General features: G+C 43.1%; 1 protein-coding gene across 1 annotated transcript; it reads right to left on the bottom strand.

The window, feature by feature from the left end:
- Positions 1–2,304: 2,304 nt before the first annotated feature.
- LOC147860938 (uncharacterized) lies at positions 2,305–4,728 on the bottom strand. Its single transcript, XM_087323274.1, has 2 exons — positions 4,080–4,728; positions 2,305–3,992 (listed from the first exon to the last, which is right to left on the bottom strand). Exons 1-2 carry the CDS (start codon positions 4,152–4,154, stop codon positions 2,583–2,585), a joined length of 1,485 nt encoding a protein of 494 aa, XP_087179400.1. The 5' UTR covers positions 4,155–4,728; the 3' UTR covers positions 2,305–2,582.
- Positions 4,729–19,122: the final 14,394 nt, after the last annotated feature.

The raw sequence follows: 19,122 nt of genomic DNA, 5'->3' as shown, positions 1-19,122 counted from the left end.
TCATAAAGTTGGATACTCCGATGGCAAAAAAAAAGGCGTGATTGATGTGCAATCTTGGGGTTGACATCAGTAGAAGGGTGGAAGATTAACAAAGTACAAGGTTTCGTTCAAATCAAGGTACCCACCATAGGAAGGTTTGGACTCTGGAGTAGGTTTGCATTCAAAAGGCAATACATTACAAACTAGTCACACGACACCCGAAAAAATATAATCCATGTGTATTTAAAGTTCTGAATGCAATTGGTTAAGCTAGAAAGTGTTAGGTTAGGTTTGTGGTCAAAGGTCAACCATTGAAGTGAGCCAACACGTTTTGAATTATGTTGTGTCCATATTCCTCGACGAGGATCATCTCATATAATAGCAATTGTTCCGTGAAAGATATTCTCCATACATATGCAAAGTGGGTGCAAACATAAACCCAAATGCCCTATCGCTTTGTAAAGAAAGGAGGAACATTGTCAACAAATATATTCATAACATTATACATTGAAGTTTATGCAACTCGCTAATAGTTTGTATAGTTTCCATTCCACACATTACCTCTGTCATTGCTAATTCAAAATAAGAACCCCAAAGGTTGTGATGTGTCGTGCCCATTTGCTATCAAGTTGTGATGTTACGTGAACGTAATTTTCATCAAATACTAAATTAATCTTGTTGAATAATTTGCATAGATTGCTTATATGATATCACTACTTTTGTTTTTACTTCTCTCAGTGCAATATTCACTCCACCAAGCATGTTATTGTGAGAATCAATCGGCTTTTTGGGAAAGAGACTATTCAGACAAAAAATGTGTGTATTCCCAAGCCAATCTATGAAAGTGTCACTATCATCAATAATGACCACACACACTTATTGGAGCAATGCATGATGTTGTCTCATGGTTCTCATCTACAATTTCATGAAGATAGAACAATATTTTTATTTAGAGTCCAAATGTTCTATAAAGCATAATGAGATGCATGGTCTTCCTACCTTTTTCTTTTGTAATATGTCACTTTGTAACCATATATTTGATCATCAAAACGAATGTGAATAATTTCCATGACTAGGTTTTGGGACGCACTCAATGATACCATATCGACGTATTTCTAATAAACAAAGGTTAAGTACCCATGATAATGTTTGTTAATTTGTGTTAACATCAAGTGAACATTGTCTAAATACTCGTATGTCCCGACTCCCGACTCCTTTTCATCGAATTATAAGCACCTAAATGTCTATAAACAAGAAAATACTTGATGAGCTAGTATAAGCTTTCTAAAGAGGCCAAATGTGTTGTTTTGGGGATGGCAAGTGAGAGTTAGCATTTTGTTGGTCGGTGTTGTAGGTGAATATGAAGGTGTGATTAAAATGGATGATAAGGAGACTCCTCTTTCACAACGCTTTAAATTCCTCCAACAACGTGACATTTGGGGCAACTTTGGACTATCTAGATATTCTAGTTTCCCTTCAAGCTCTAACATTGTATGTGGAAATGCCACTGTTAGAGCAAGCTAACAATGTCAAAGTCACCTATCGTCAAGTGATTGTCTCCTTCGCTAGATATATGAGGCTTGTCTTTTGACATTAGCTATCTTGAGTGATCGTCTCCTTCTATGGTCTTAATTTTTAACACAATATTGACCCATGAGGAGCGAATGGAGGACATCTATGCTGAATTCTGTTTTGTATGAGGCTCACGTGGAGAATATGTGTTCGAGTAATGCTATACACATAGAATGATGTGGTGTTTTGGAGTTGTTTTTTTATGTTGTTTCATCTACACATTGTTTTCCTTTGACATGCAAGATGTCTTGTAAGATATGAGTTGTAAATGATTCCTTTGTACATTCTTAACTAATGGAAGTAGATGTTTTTGGAAAAAAATAAATATTGACCCATTTGCAACATGGGTTTTTTTACATAGGTCTTTGGTTATGTCAACTGTGTCTCTAGAAATATTTTTTAATTCAACCCACCCTTACATTTTGTTTATGAGCAAAGCTAAATAGTGGAGAATGTAGAGCCTCTAGAACTATTTTTTAATTCAACCCACCCTTACATTTTGTTTATGAGCAAAGCTAAATAGTGGAGAATGTAGAGCCTGCTTATTATGATTGCCAATCTTGCTAAAATATGGACAACATGTCACCAACTCACTTCCATTTCTTTAATAAAGCATTTGATGCCTCAATGTCACATCTTGCGGATGCAAGTGTGTATTGATCTCGATTGACTATCTATCTTATTATGTATGTTTAAAGAAAGGACAAGGTTGTTATTAGCAAACATCTAACATTCATGTTTATAATTACAATATAAACATACATACATTCATGTGTGGAATTGGTTACGAAACCATATATTATAGTATCACTACAACTTTGTAAAAGTAAAAATCATGAATGGAACATGATCATTTACAAAAAATACTAGACAAAATTTTAAAGGCTCTCCAAACTTATGAGAGAAAATACATTGAGAAGTTTTGGTTGTTGCCACTTGGGGTAGTATATGTTTGTACAATCTATAATCCTCTTCCATACCAATAATTACAAAGAGTGAGGTGCGTCAAAAATATATATTATATTTGATCATTAGGTTAGTACTTGTCCCCATCGCCAACTTTGTGTTGCATTTTCATGTGCAAAACTAAGACCAACATCGATTACACGTGCATCATCACCTTGTTGATGTCTGGATCGACTCCGACTTAATGAATTCCTCATCAAAAGGAGGCAATCTGGAGGCGGTTGTGACTGAGATTGGGATGCATCAAAGTTCTCTCCTACGATATTAATGACATTGATTAACGAGTGAGGTGGAACTTCACTAATATCGTACTCAACAACAAGCTCATTTGATGATGGCACAGAAGTATAATGCTCTTGATGTGTTTGGTTCGTCAAGTTCACTTGAACAACATTAAAGTGATCGGGAGCACCTTGTACACCATCAACGTTCTTAAGTTTTTGGGCATCGAAATCCATATCATGGCCTTTTTTGGAACCAAAAAACATTTCATGTCCCCCACTCGGCCTTTGCATTGATGACGACGACAACTTTGCATCCACCATGATATCACCAACATTACTAGTCTTCTTCATGGTCACACTAGGGGCTATGCTTTTCCTTGGGGCTTCATCCTCATGACCATCTAAATCTACCAAATTCTTGGATACCTTACCTTTCTTCATGCCCTTGCTATCCTTCTTCTTCCCATGAGAAGGAGCACACTTCTTGTTCTCTCTAACTAAGGCATCCCAATTCACCTTCTTCCTCCTCACCCTACCAATGCATGTGACTTGGGGCGAGGTGGGCTCGTCCGACTCGTAGCCGGCCGGCTTCTTCTTCCCGACAACGTCCGGGGGGATCATCGTGAACGCGGAAAGATTGCCCGACATGTGATGCCCTTTACTTGTCCGGATGGTCGGGGTAAAAAGATTGCTTGACAAGGACCCATGCGAGCCGCCTCCGGATTTCGATATCCCGCCACTAAGAGACGATAACTGGGGCGATCCTGTGGCGGCCAACATCTTGGACATGTGTCCGGCCGAGGTGGGCGAACCCATCACCATTGACCGGAGAAGCCCATGTGAACCCGAGCTCGAGTGGCCATGGCTCATTAGGCCAGACCTAGTCTTCATTGTACCTTCCTTCATCAGGTTTTGGTGGCTAAGATTGGATGAAGGGCTTGATGATTTGCTACTAGTGCTTATTATATTCATAGGAGCTTTTGGAGAGGCTGTATTGGGATGATGCTGATGCTGATTAATCATGAAACATTGGGAGAAGATGTTAATATTGCCCATGTGATTAGCATGCCCTGTTCTAGAATTAGTTAGTCTACCAGAATTAGAGGCACCTATTGGGGTGCTAGATGCACTGGATTGGGTGGATCTTGGGTTTAAATCACTATTTGCATCATCATGGGTGCCTGTTGATAAGTTTAGGGTTTCATTATCTTTTGCATGTGATGCAGTTTTTAGGGTTTCAGCATCATCCACCTGATTCATTAGGGTTAGGGTTTCATCAGGAGGATTGTAAACATCAGCCCTTGATAATTCTAGATTTAGGCTTTCTTCACAACTCACCTTTGAAGAAGCTGTGCTAGATGAACGATTATTGGATGTCCTGATTGATGGTAACGCAGGCCAATGATCCTCCATAGCTTATAAATCTGGTTGCAACCTTGCAAGAAGAAGAAGAAGAAGAAGAAGAATATAGTAGAGGCTAATTAGAAACTATATATGTATAATAACTAGCGATATGATTAGGAAGGAAACCAGATGGATTTTTGAGGGATCCTAGAGATGTGATTAGGAAAACAGAGATGGGTATTGACTGAGATTAGTGGCGTGATTAGAAAAACAAAGATGGGGGATTGAATGAGATTGGTGATGTAATTAGGGAAGCAGAGAAGGTTTGGTTTTTGAGGGTGATTAGTGATGTGATTAGGAAAACAGAGATGGGGTTTTGGGGTGAGATCAGTGAAGTTACTTGGGAAAAACAGAGATTAATGACATAATTAGGAAACAGAGAAGGGGTTTGAGTGAGATTAATATGTGATTAGGAAAAACAGAGACGGTGTTAATGGGTGAGATTAGTGATGTGATTAGGAAAAACAGAGATGGGTAGTTTTGGGTGAGATTAGTGGATGCACAATTGAGAAGGAAGAATGAATATGATTTAATTTTGAAAACCAATTGATTGCAGAGAAGAACAGAGGGAAAGAGACAGAGACAGAGACAGAGAAACAGAGTAGTTGAATATACACAATATATGTATATATATATATTCTTTTTTCTTGATTTTATTTTTATCTCCATAGCATTGAAGAAACATAAGGAAAAGAAAGTCAAAAAGCAGAACAAGGCAAAGAATATTGTTCTTAACTCTATTTTTGATTGATTCCACAGGCACACACACATACACATTAAAAGCTTTTCTTCTGCCATGTCTGATATGGATGACCACTTGGGCCTCTCAAATTAATGTCCACTTGATATTGTGCCCATGAGACAGACCCATGGCAAAAGACACACACCCCACACCTAATCTCTCCTTTTGTTGGGGGTTGCTACTAAATTTAGCTAGAAATAATTTTCTCATACTTTTAGGACCCAGTTCCCCCAATAGACAAGCCCTCCCTTCTCTCCATCAACTCTTTCAAATGTCTTGCTGGTATCTAAACTTACGGGTTCATGATTGTCATCGATGACCAACACCATTCCTTCGACGACTCCACACACTTCGATGGCTCTAATCAATGTTTGTTTGTACCTTTTCTTCCCTAAATCAACTCTTTCAAATGTTTTGCTAGTGTCTGAACTTAACGAGTCTGTGGTGGTCATTGATGACCAACACCATTTGTTTGATGACTCCGCATATCTCTCGTCGATGAACCCCAATCCTTTTCATGTCCTCTACTCTTGACACATACCTAGCCCCTGTTTGTAGCTTTTCTTCCCAAAAAGACAACCCTAAATCAACTCTTTCAAATGTTTTGCTAATAGAAAATTTATCGGACCACATCAATGACCATGTTCGTTCGACTCCTCCACATATCTCTCATCGATGAACCCCATATCTTTCACATCCCGACTCTCGACACATACCTTGTCAATCACTTGCAACAATGTACTGAATAATATTGAATGTTTCAGACTCAATTGCCTTGTCATAACAAACTCATACAATACAATCAAGACTTTTGGAACATTCACTACATATGATCATTTATCATTGAACCACTTGGTTTTATTTAATTCAAATAGAGATGGTGAACTTCTATAAGTAAATGATATCATGAATGACAAGTTGCTTAGGGATAATATATCTTGGACCAAAAAGTTAGGAATAGGATATGTGTTTTCTTCAATAGACTAAAAGAAAAATGAGCTAAGTTTGAATGCTTCAAAGTGGCCTCATATCTTTCTCCTTCGTAAATCACATGCAACATAAGTTGCGTCACTGTTTTCTCCTTTGTAAATTATATGCAACATAAGTTGTGTTCTCAAGATAATATTTATGTTTTCTGAAAGTTTGAATTTTTCTTGTCGAGAACATGAACATGCTTGACGTCAATGTTTGTTACATAATAGAGAATTGGCTTATGAGAGTACATGCATGTTAGGGGCCAAGGCTCTACTAATATGCCACACCTCAATCAAACTTCTGAGAAAATGAGAAACATGCAATAAATATAATTAATACCCCATTACTTATCAAGGCACAGTGAATATGGCAAACTTACATAAGTTACATGTACCAACTTTAAGCTTTCATCGAGAATTAATAGAGGTAGAAATTTAGCTTTAAATAAGTTTTGAGTGCAATTCTTGGATCAATAACCTTGGTGATGCTTTGCTGAAATTACAAGCCATATGGCATTGGATAGTGGAGACATCATATTGTTATTGTCAACTCTTAGAAATATCACAAACCAACCTTACGATTTGGACGGTTCAAATTTTCTTTATGGTTAAGGCTAAGTTACATGATGTGATGTATTACTTGATTTGAAATTTATATTCATTCTTGAACTAAACATCATAGTCTTTGAGAGTGCAAGAAATTATAGCACTATCCAAGCACCCCAATCAACGCACCCACTTTTCTTAGCTAGGCTTAACCAACATTTCCATACCCAACATGCAAGAGATCCTACATGTGAGAGAATTTCCTGAGGGCCACCATGAACATTTGTGAATTGCATTTTTAAATACAATATTCTAAGATAGACTCATAATGCTCCCATGGACCTTTTAATAGAATATTTATAAGTCTTATTTTGATTTTCTTCAGGTTTCCGTTTGTTTAGGCCAAAGTTTCGCTAATGTTATGTGTTTATGATTCGAGGCAAAAATCATGATGATAATCCCATGGGTGGTCACTAAGCATTATGCGTGGGACCTACCAAAAAAGAATTGTGAAGAAATAAAAAAGTACACTTCACGTATCTTTCATGAGTGTTTTTCAAATGCCCAAATAATGGGCATACATAAACCATACCCAAAAGGTGAGGATCACTTTAACAAACATTGAGGATTTGAGGTAGGTTGGTTCATTCAATAATCAATGCCGAGTGAAAGCTCGATTGAATCTATGTGTAGGTTTTTCAATCTTCCTAAATGCCAACTCCTCGTCACATCCTTAGCTTTCATGTTTGCAAAGTGTGTATATTAGACCTTCTCTAAATTTTTTGGCTTCCATGAAATAGATAAGATTCAAAATTTCAATGGATAAGTCATGGCAACAAGTATTGTGACAAATGTCAGTAGAATGATTACTCGTCTTTCCTTAGATGTTATAGGAATGAAAATATGTAAATTGGGTCATTTTGATTTTACATTGTAGGTTTTACTAAAATTGTGAGATTGTAACGCTCACATAAGTGTTTGACAACAAAGATCTCCAAATGTCTGAATGACGACTTTTCACTTGACAGACTTAGACGTGTCCATCTTGTCATAATCATTCTGTGGTTCGATATGAATGTTCTGCACCCGAGTTTATATTTGGTCTACTCTTTTTTTGATTTTGCAACTAGTCATGGAGCTATTGTCTAAGAATAACATGCAATCCCATAATATTTTTTTCATTGTGGTAATAATATGAGCAATCCAAATGGTTGTACCTTGTGATAGAGTGCACATTTGTACTAGCTCAATTTGAATCAAGTTTCCTCGAAGGGTTTGACAGGACTCATAATCACTATCAAGTTCTGAAGGGTTGCCTTTCTTACAATGGGCTAGCCGAGGGATTGGGGGATGTTAATCTCCAACTGCAAAGTCCACACCATACATCAATACATAAAAACCCTTACTTCTCCACTTCATGCAACGGTGGACGCCTTGAAGGTTTTTACAGTTAATTTAAAATTAAAACACACCTAATCACTACAATAATTAAGAAACGTGTTAGTCTTAACTAAATAGATAATTACTATATAAGAAATGTACAAGGTGCCTTAATTAAATAGATACTTGTTATGTAGAAGACTATGTCTCAAATAATCAATGTGGAAAAGTTCTCAGTGGATGATGAGGGGACAAAATGAGGACAAAAAGGTCGCCCCAAATTTGGGTCACCCGAATGTCTTTTTACATTAGATCTCTTGCTTTTTATACAAGCTAGAAACTGTAAAGGGTCCTTTTCATATTATAAGCCCATTAGCCATTAGCCATTCCTACATAATAAAGGATAGTCCTCTACAAATTGTAATATGGCCATGTTTCTTACCAACATTTGGCATAAATATTCTAGATTGGACATATTAGGCCATATAGGGTTTTGAAATCTAAAAAATATGATATTATTTCCCTTCACACAATTGGAATTCGCATTGTCACAAAATCTCGACTATTTGTGGCCTAAATATAGGTGTTCCATAGAATAGATTGCTTGACTCATAAATGCTTCTATGAACTTGTCAACGATCGGTCCAATCCTAGTGTTACAAACTATTACCTTCTTGATAATTGTAGATGTTGGATAAAGTGTAACAAACTATACTTATTTTTTGCATTGTAAACCATAAACTAGAGTACAGTTCATTTCGTGGATCCCCCATGGTGATTTTTTCTTTAGTCATTTTATTACCTTTAAAATGTGTGACGTCAAAACTAGAATATAGGTTTTAAGTTCCATAGTGTCATAGTATGGTGTGTGTGAAGAGAGAAACACAAAAAGGCCAGGTTTTACAAAAGCTTGGCATTATGGTCAAGGTGATCATTGAAATAAAAAGGAAAAGAAGAACATTAACACACATTGCCTACAAATGGGTCTAGGGTCGAAAGCCCAAAAGGTATGAGTTAGGCACTGTCAATGGAATAGTCGCGGGTTTGAAACTCAATTAACAATTACTAGGAGGGAAAAATGGAGTTATAATGGACGCAATTGATGATGAGGGATCATGAGAGGTGTGAATGGTTGAAATACGTTCTGTTGAATCTAGACGCCCATCTATAGAAAAGTAGCATTATGAAAGATGAATTTGCAATTGGGCATAAGTGAGTATAGGGGATCGTGCAAGAAGCATGAGTGCTTGACACATGTTTTGTTGAAGCCGATCACCCATCCAAAGACAAGTGGTGGTGCATATTAAGAAGAAAAAGTAGCACGATATTCCCTTCTGCTCTTTTCTTTTTCATCTTGATTTCACCTTATGTTTATGGGCTTAAATCTTGTATAATATTGCCTAGATTGCTATATTTGTGTTTAAAATTTGAGGGCTTTCTAATGCTTCTTCTCTATTGATCTACTTTAACTATACCCATACACACACAAAGTCTCGACACAAGGGAAGCTCCTCATAAAGGCTATCCTCTGTTGTGACTCGTGAGAGAGAGAGAGAGAAAAAGAAAGAAAAGAAAGATATATTAACGTCTTCTAAGGCCAAAATTGGCCCATGAGACAATTGGTTTACAACAAAATGAGAGAGAAGGCAAGAAATGGAAATGAGATTATATTATGAGAAAATAAGGTTACAAAGAGTAGGCTAAAGGCTAAAGGTTGGTGTTGAACCAAATGAGTTGTGATGAATGAATAAACATCTATTCATAGGTCCTTATGGAGTATTCTAGAATGTTCTAGAATATTTTAGATATTTAATATAATCATGGAATATTTTAGAATGTTCTAGAATACTCTAAATATCTTGTAATAACTAAGAATCCTTGTAAGTGTCGAATACAAGTGTATAATGGACGTATTCACACTATCCCTTTGTATAGCTCAAGTTTGGGCCATTTGTGTAATTAGCATAAAGGGTAGTTGCCCTAAGTTGTCACTATATAAAGTGACCTTGTAACCTTTTTGTAAGGTTGGGTTGTATTATTGTTTCTATTGAATAGAAAGAGTCTTTTGTGCCTCCTCTCTCTCTCTCTCTCTCTCTCTCTATCTGTGCACGATCTTGGAAACTGTCATACGCAGGTACTCAACCCCAATCGAATGCTACTTGATCTTCCGCATTGACGGCCTTGTCTTCAACATTTGGTATCAGAGCGAAGGTTCCTCAACCCGCTGTCGGCCGTCGTCTCAGCCTGCACAGCGTTCGGTTTCTTGCGTCATTCGAAGAAGAGAGAAGAAGAAGAAAAACGAGGCTTGCATCTCATCGCGTTAGATCATCTTCGCTTGGAGTAAGCCAGCAGGTTGTACTCTGTTCCTTGTGATCGTAACCGCTCGAGGTGAAATCCCCTTGTGCAACATTGACACGATCGTGCTCCACTCGGTTAAACGGCATCCGAAGAGGTCATCAAACGCTGCTCGCCGCTCATTGTAACCACTCGGTGCAGATCGGTCTCAAGACAACAACCCCAATTCGTGCTTCATCCGGCTGATCGACATTCGGGAGGATCAGTTGGATCCGTCTCTCTCGTCGCTGCAGTCACTCGAAGCAGAATCGGTCCAGACAATCGGTTTCAATAATCGGTATTTGGCATATATATTCGGAAGCGAACCGGGCTCACTCCGACTCAGCAACATTCGGGAAGACCAGTCGGTTCTGTCCCTCAAGTTACCGGAGTCAATTCGAGCAAGTTCAACAATACATATATCCGAAGCCGAACCGACTCGGGTTCAAATCCGACTAGAACGATATCGGGTGAGCCAACCGGCTGCACTCCAACAAGGTTCGTAGTCAACTCCGAACCGAGCTTCGTCAACCGAAACCAAATTTGATGGCATCAACATCCGGCTCGTCAGAAATGAGTCTACGAAAGTTCGATGGATCGAACTTCAACTTCTGGAAGGAGCAAATGCAGGACTATCTCATAGTCAAGGGGCAAATCGATCCCATCGAAAATGAAGAACCTCCAGAAGGATACAAACCAATTGAGTGGCAGAAGCTGGACAGAATCGTCCGCGCCACGATTCGGATGCACCTATCGGAATCGGTATACTTTACGGTGCAATTGTGTACGACAGCATTCGAATTGTGGAAAACACTGTCGGACACCTACGAAAAGAAGGTCGCCGCAACGAAGATGTTTCTGATCCGGCGCCTCTACAACTTGCGGATGAAAGAATCAGATTCGGTTCAAGCACATCTCAATGAGTACGAAAGCATAAGCTCCCAAATCTCATCTCAGGGGACAGCAATCGAGGATGAACTCAGAGCAATGATACTCATGAGCAGCCTTCCCTCATCATGGGAAACTTTCGTCACAACCGTGTGCAACGCGTCAACCACGGCTGTTAAATACTCCGAAGTCACGAGCGCAATCCTGACCGAAGCAGCTCGGAGAAAGTCTTTCGCCAAAGACTCAACAAACGACGCTTATGTAGTACAAGGTTCGACAGAACGATCGAACATACGAGGAAGAGATTCCTCACGGCAGCCGAACAATCAGCGAAGACGGAGCCAGTCACGGGACAATCGAATCTGCAACTATTGCAAGAAACCCGGACACATCAAAGCCGACTGCCGCGCACTCAAGAACAAGAACGACAAGTCTCAGAAATCAGACAAGAAGAGTGGCCGGCATGAGGAGATCAATTACGTCAGCTTCTCAGCTGATGTGCTACCAAACGACCCGAATATACTATCAATCGAAAATCCAGTCGGATCAGAAGTTCTGCTCACGACTGAAGAATCGAGCACATGGCTCTTAGATTCGGGCGCGTCATTTCACGTGACTACTCATCGATCCCAATTTCGGCAATATACGATCCGTCACTCCGACTCAGTTCGAGTCGGCAACTCGCAACACTGTGACATCATTGGAATCGGCACAGTAGAGCTCAACCTTGCAGGTGGCTCTACACTTGTACTTCACAATGTCCGACATGTACCCGAGCTCTCAAGGCCATTGATCTCAGTCGGACAACTAGATGAAGACGGCATTCATGCCGGTTTTTCTTCGGGAGGGTGGACACTCCACAGGGGGAACCTCCTGCTTGCTAGAGGACCCAAGATACACTCACTGTATCCGTTACATATTACGCTCAGAGAGGGTAACCTGTTTTTGGTGGATATTCCTGTGTCATCACTATGGCACAGAAGATTAGGACACCTCAGCAAGGCCGGCATTACGCACCTATCTAGAGCCGGATACATCCCTAAACTCTCCTTCTCGGACCATCAATTCTGCGAACATTGCCAGTATGGCAAACAAGCAGCCGCATCACACCCGACATCAGCACCAAGAGAAACGAGACCTCTCGATCTAGTCCACTCGGACGTCTGTGGCCCAATGCCGCATCAGTCTCTCGGCGGTGCCTCTTACTTCGTCAGTTTTATTGACGATTCGACTCGAAAGGTGTGGGCTTATCCAATTCGCACCAAAGATCGTGTCTTCTCGATCTTCTCCGATTGGCTCGCTATGGTAGAAAATCAAACTGACCGAAAACTGAAATGCTTTCGGACCGACAATGGGGGAGAGTTCAAATCAGAAGAATTCGTCAAATTCTGCCGACAACGCGGCATCTGACGTGAATTTACGGCACCACACAGTCTGGAGCAAAACGGGATTGCAGAATGCATGAATCGGACAATCCAAGAACGGATAGTTTCCATGCTCCAACACTCCGGACTGTCGGATGGCTTCTGGGCAGAGGCTCTACTCACGGCAGTACACATAATCAATATGTCGCCAAGCAGACCTCTAGGACTTCAAATTCCTCAGGAACTATGGATCGGCAGTAAGCCGAATTACGACAAGCTGAGGATCTTCGGATGCGAGGCGTACGCCCTTATTCCGAAAGATGATCGCCGAAAACTTGCACCTCGGTCCAGGAAATGCATTTTCCTTGGATATGGATCAGACGGCGAAATGGGATACCGACTCTGGGACCCCGAACGCAGACAAATCGTTCGAAGTTCGGACGTTGTGTTCAACGAGTCGGCTATGAATCCATCAGTCAAAACACCGATCGAAGTCCGAAGGGTAACATTTTCCGATGTGCCGACCCTTCAAGAAGGCCCCGCTCTTAACACACGGTCAGCTTCACGGGTAGCTGAACCTTGCACTACCGACTCGGACAACTCCGACTCGGCACAGCAGAATAATTCGCTTTCGGACCATCCGACCTCGATACCCGATACGACCAGTCCAGTCATACCTCGACGATCCGAGAGACTGTCGCAACCTCCGGAGAGGTATTCTCCTGGAATTTTCTTCACCGACGCCGGCGAACCGACGTCTTACGAAGAAGCATCGACATCTGTCGATTCAGCCACCTGGCATCTGGCGATGGAGTCGGAAATGCACTCCATTCGGGCAAACAAGACTTGGGATCTGGTCGAATTACCTAAGAATCGACGTGCTCTTCCTTGCAAGTGGGTTTATCGACTAAAAGAGACGTCTGATTTGACCACCCCAAAGTACAAGGCCAGATTAGTTGCGAAGGGCTTCCGACAAGAATATGGCGTCGACTTCGACGAGATTTTTTCACCAGTGGTGAAAATGACAACCCTTCGTTTTCTACTCGGCGTAGTGGCAGCCGACAACTTGGAGCTGATTCAGCTAGATGTCAAAACAGCCTTCCTCCATGGTGATCTTGACGAGGAAATTTATATGGAGCAGCCAAAAGGCTTCGTGGCAACTGGCCAAGAACATCTAGTCTGCCGACTCAGGAAGAGTCTATACGGCCTGAAACAGGCACCGCGACAATGGTACAAGAAGTTCGACGACTTCATCCAATCGATCGGCTTCTCCAAAAGCGATGAGGACCATTGTCTTTTTACCAACACAGCTCAAGATGGATCACCCATCTTCCTCATCATTTACGTGGACGACATGCTAATTTCTGGACGCCACGCGGGCGAACTTGCCGATCTCATTCGGCAATTGCGGTTGAAGTTTGCCATGAAGGACCTCGGTCCGGCACGACACATACTTGGCATGAAGATTAGTCGGCATCGCGATAAACGACATCTTTTTTTGTCTCAGACCGACTATATCGGACGTGTCTTGGAACGCTTCAACATGCAATCAGCCAAATCTGCTTCAACCCCGCTCCCCATGAATCTTCGGCTCTCTCAGCGAGACTGCCCGACATCCGGTCCAGAGGGGGAAGATATGAAGTCGGTACCGTATGCACCGGCAGTCGGCTCCCTTATGTACTTGATGGTCGCGACACGGCCTGATATTTCTCATGCCGTAGGAGTCGTTAGCAGATTTATGCACAATCCTGGCCGATCGCATTGGAACGCAGTCAAGCATGTGTTCAAATATCTGGCTGGCACAAAAGACCACGGCATTCTTTTCGGTCCGAACCGAACCTCAGGCGTAGTCGGTTACACCGACTCGGACTTCGCCGGCTGTATAGACAGTCGGAAATCAACAACTGGATACTGCTTCAAATTCAGCAATGGAGCAATTTCGTGGAAGTCGAAACTTCAGGAGTGCACAGCGACCTCAAGGACCGAAGCAGAATATGTAGCTGCGTCCGACGCTGCAAAAGAAGCTCTGTGGCTCGGCCGGCTGGCGCACACGTTTCGACAAGTCGACCATGACTCGGCCCCAGTTGTCTATAGCAACAGTCAAGGTGCTGTTGCCTTGTCGAAAAATCCGGTTCACCACAACGCCTCCAAACATATCGACGTTCGATATCACTTCGTTTGGGACTGCGTCATTTCAGGGAAAATCGGTCTAGAGAAAATATCCACAACCGACAATGTCGCAGATGGAATGACCAAGTGTCTTTCGGCAGACCGCTTTCGGTCCCTTCGGCATCAGATGGGCGTAACGACAAACCAGTCCGGTTAGAGCCGGACACAACGCATTATGGTTTCAGACAACCGACATCAGTTCCTTAATGATCGGCTTCAACTCTTCCGACCCGACCAGTTCGGTCTTCTGCCTTCGGACCCTGCCGACTCGAACAAAACTGATATGTCCGAGAACCTAGGTTTATACATGTAATCTTAGATAACCCATGTATACGCCCATTACGGGGGAGTGTCGAATACAAGTGTATAATGGACGTATTCACACTATCCCTTTGTATAGCTCAAGTTTGGGCCATTTGTGTAATTAGCATAAAGGGTAGTTGCCCTAAGTTGTCACTATATAAAGTGACCTTGTAACCTTTTTGTAAGGTTGGGTTGTATTATTGTTTCTATTGAATAGAAAGAGTCTTTTGTGCCTCCTCTCTCTCTCTCTCTCTCTCTCTCTATCTGTGCACGATCTTGGAAACTGTCATACGCAGGTACTCAACCCCAATCGAATGCTACTTGATCTTCCGCATTGACGGCCTTGTCTTCAACATTTGGTATCAGAGCGAAGGTTCCTCAACCCGCTGTCGGCCGTCGTCTCAGCCTGCACAGCGTTCGGTTTCTTGCGTCATTCGAAGAAGAGAGAAGAAGAAGAAAAACGAGGCTTGCATCTCATCGCGTTAGATCATCTTCGCTTGGAGTAAGCCAGCAGGTTGTACTCTGTTCCTTGTGATCGTAACCGCTCGAGGTGAAATCCCCTTGTGCAACATTGACACGATCGTGCTCCACTCGGTTAAACGGCATCCGAAGAGGTCATCAAACGCTGCTCGCCGCTCATTGTAACCACTCGGTGCAGATCGGTCTCAAGACAACAACCCCAATTCGTGCTTCATCCGGCTGATCGACATTCGGGAGGATCAGTTGGATCCGTCTCTCTCGTCGCTGCAGTCACCCGAAGCAGAATCGGTCCAGACAATCGGTTTCAATAATCGGTATTTGGCATATATATTCGGAAGCGAACCGGGCTCACTCCGACTCAGCAACATTCGGGAAGACCAGTCGGTTCTGTCCCTCAAGTTACCGGAGTCAATTCGAGCAAGTTCAACAATACATATATCCGAAGCCGAACCGACTCGGGTTCAAATCCGACTAGAACGATATCGGGTGAGCCAACCGGCTGCACTCCAACAAGGTTCGTAGTCAACTCCGAACCGAGCTTCGTCAACCGAAACCAAATTTGATGGCATCAACATCCGGCTCGTCAGAAATGAGTCTACGAAAGTTCGATGGATCGAACTTCAACTTCTGGAAGGAGCAAATGCAGGACTATCTCATAGTCAAGGGGCAAATCGATCCCATCGAAAATGAAGAACCTCCAGAAGGATACAAACCAATTGAGTGGCAGAAGCTGGACAGAATCGTCCGCGCCACGATTCGGATGCACCTATCGGAATCGGTATACTTTACGGTGCAATTGTGTACGACAGCATTCGAATTGTGGAAAACACTGTCGGACACCTACGAAAAGAAGGTCGCCGCAACGAAGATGTTTCTGATCCGGCGCCTCTACAACTTGCGGATGAAAGAATCAGATTCGGTTCAAGCACATCTCAATGAGTACGAAAGCATAAGCTCCCAAATCTCATCTCAGGGGACAGCAATCGAGGATGAACTCAGAGCAATGATACTCATGAGCAGCCTTCCCTCATCATGGGAAACTTTCGTCACAACCGTGTGCAACGCGTCAACCACGGCTGTTAAATACTCCGAAGTCACGAGCGCAATCCTGACCGAAGCAGCTCGGAGAAAGTCTTTCGCCAAAGACTCAACAAACGACGCTTATGTAGTACAAGGTTCGACAGAACGATCGAACATACGAGGAAGAGATTCCTCACGGCAGCCGAACAATCAGCGAAGACGGAGCCAGTCACGGGACAATCGAATCTGCAACTATTGCAAGAAACCCGGACACATCAAAGCCGACTGCCGCGCACTCAAGAACAAGAACGACAAGTCTCAGAAATCAGACAAGAAGAGTGGCCGGCATGAGGAGATCAATTACGTCAGCTTCTCAGCTGATGTGCTACCAAACGACCCGAATATACTATCAATCGAAAATCCAGTCGGATCAGAAGTTCTGCTCACGACTGAAGAATCGAGCACATGGCTCTTAGATTCGGGCGCGTCATTTCACGTGACTACTCATCGATCCCAATTTCGGCAATATACGATCCGTCACTCCGACTCAGTTCGAGTCGGCAACTCGCAACACTGTGACATCATTGGAATCGGCACAGTAGAGCTCAACCTTGCAGGTGGCTCTACACTTGTACTTCACAATGTCCGACATGTACCCGAGCTCTCAAGGCCATTGATCTCAGTCGGACAACTAGATGAAGACGGCATTCATGCCGGTTTTTCTTCGGGAGGGTGGACACTCCACAGGGGGAACCTCCTGCTTGCTAGAGGACCCAAGATACACTCACTGTATCCGTTACATATTACGCTCAGAGAGGGTAACCTGTTTTTGGTGGATATTCCTGTGTCATCACTATGGCACAGAAGATTAGGACACCTCAGCAAGGCCGGCATTACGCACCTATCTAGAGCCGGATACATCCCTAAACTCTCCTTCTCGGACCATCAATTCTGCGAACATTGCCAGTATGGCAAACAAGCAGCCGCATCACACCCGACATCAGCACCAAGAGAAACGAGACCTCTCGATCTAGTCCACTCGGACGTCTGTGGCCCAATGCCGCATCAGTCTCTCGGCGGTGCCTCTTACTTCGTCAGTTTTATTGACGATTCGACTCGAAAGGTGTGGGCTTATCCAATTCGCACCAAAGATCGTGTCTTCTCGATCTTCTCCGATTGGCTCGCTATGGTAGAAAATCAAACTGACCGAAAACTGAAATGCTTTCGGACCGACAATGGGGGAGAGTTCAAATCAGAAGAATTCGTCAAATTCTGCCGACAACGCGGCATCTGACGTGAATTTACGGCACCACACAGTCTGGAGCAAAACGGGATTGCAGAATGCATGAATCGGACAATCCAAGAACGGATAGTTTCCATGCTCCAACACTCCGGACTGTCGGATGGCTTCTGGGCAGAGGCTCTACTCACGGCAGTACACATAATCAATATGTCGCCAAGCAGACCTCTAGGACTTCAAATTCCTCAGGAACTATGGATCGGCAGTAAGCCGAATTACGACAAGCTGAGGATCTTCGGATGCGAGGCGTACGCCCTTATTCCGAAAGATGATCGCCGAAAACTTGCACCTCGGTCCAGGAAATGCATTTTCCTTGGATATGGATCAGACGGCGAAATGGGATACCGACTCTGGGACCCCGAACGCAGACAAATCGTTCGAAGTTCGGACGTTGTGTTCAACGAGTCGGCTATGAATCCATCAGTCAAAACACCGATCGAAGTCCGAAGGGTAACATTTTCCGATGTGCCGACCCTTCAAGAAGGCCCCGCTCTTAACACACGGTCAGCTTCACGGGTAGCTGAACCTTGCACTACCGACTCGGACAACTCCGACTCGGCACAGCAGAATAATTCGCTTTCGGACCATCCGACCTCGATACCCGATACGACCAGTCCAGTCATACCTCGACGATCCGAGAGACTGTCGCAACCTCCGGAGAGGTATTCTCCTGGAATTTTCTTCACCGACGCCGGCGAACCGACGTCTTACGAAGAAGCATCGACATCTGTCGATTCAGCCACCTGGCATCTGGCGATGGAGTCGGAAATGCACTCCATTCGGGCAAACAAGACTTGGGATCTGGTCGAATTACCTAAGAATCGACGTGCTCTTCCTTGCAAGTGGGTTTATCGACTAAAAGAGACGTCTGATTTGACCACCCCAAAGTACAAGGCCAGATTAGTTGCGAAGGGCTTCCGACAAGAATATGGCGTCGACTTCGACGAGATTTTTTCACCAGTGGTGAAAATGACAACCCTTCGTTTTCTACTCGGCGTAGTGGCAGCCGACAACTTGGAGCTGATTCAGCTAGATGTCAAAACAGCCTTCCTCCATGGTGATCTTGACGAGGAAATTTATATGGAGCAGCCAAAAGGCTTCGTGGCAACTGGCCAAGAACATCTAGTCTGCCGACTCAGGAAGAGTCTATACGGCCTGAAACAGGCACCGCGACAATGGTACAAGAAGTTCGACGACTTCATCCAATCGATCGGCTTCTCCAAAAGCGATGAGGACCATTGTCTTTTTACCAACACAGCTCAAGATGGATCACCCATCTTCCTCATCATTTACGTGGACGACATGCTAATTTCTGGACGCCACGCGGGCGAACTTGCCGATCTCATTCGGCAATTGCGGTTGAAGTTTGCCATGAAGGACCTCGGTCCGGCACGACACATACTTGGCATGAAGATTAGTCGGCATCGCGATAAACGACATCTTTTTTTGTCTCAGACCGACTATATCGGACGTGTCT

The sequence above is a fragment of the Azolla caroliniana genome, unplaced genomic scaffold, assembly GCF_043228905.1.
Source record: "Azolla caroliniana isolate FFs.n. ecotype wild unplaced genomic scaffold, voAzoCaro1.0.p SCAF_8, whole genome shotgun sequence".
Classification (NCBI taxonomy): Eukaryota; Viridiplantae; Streptophyta; class Polypodiopsida; order Salviniales; family Salviniaceae; genus Azolla; species Azolla caroliniana.
This window is presented reverse-complemented; position numbering and strand designations above follow the sequence as displayed.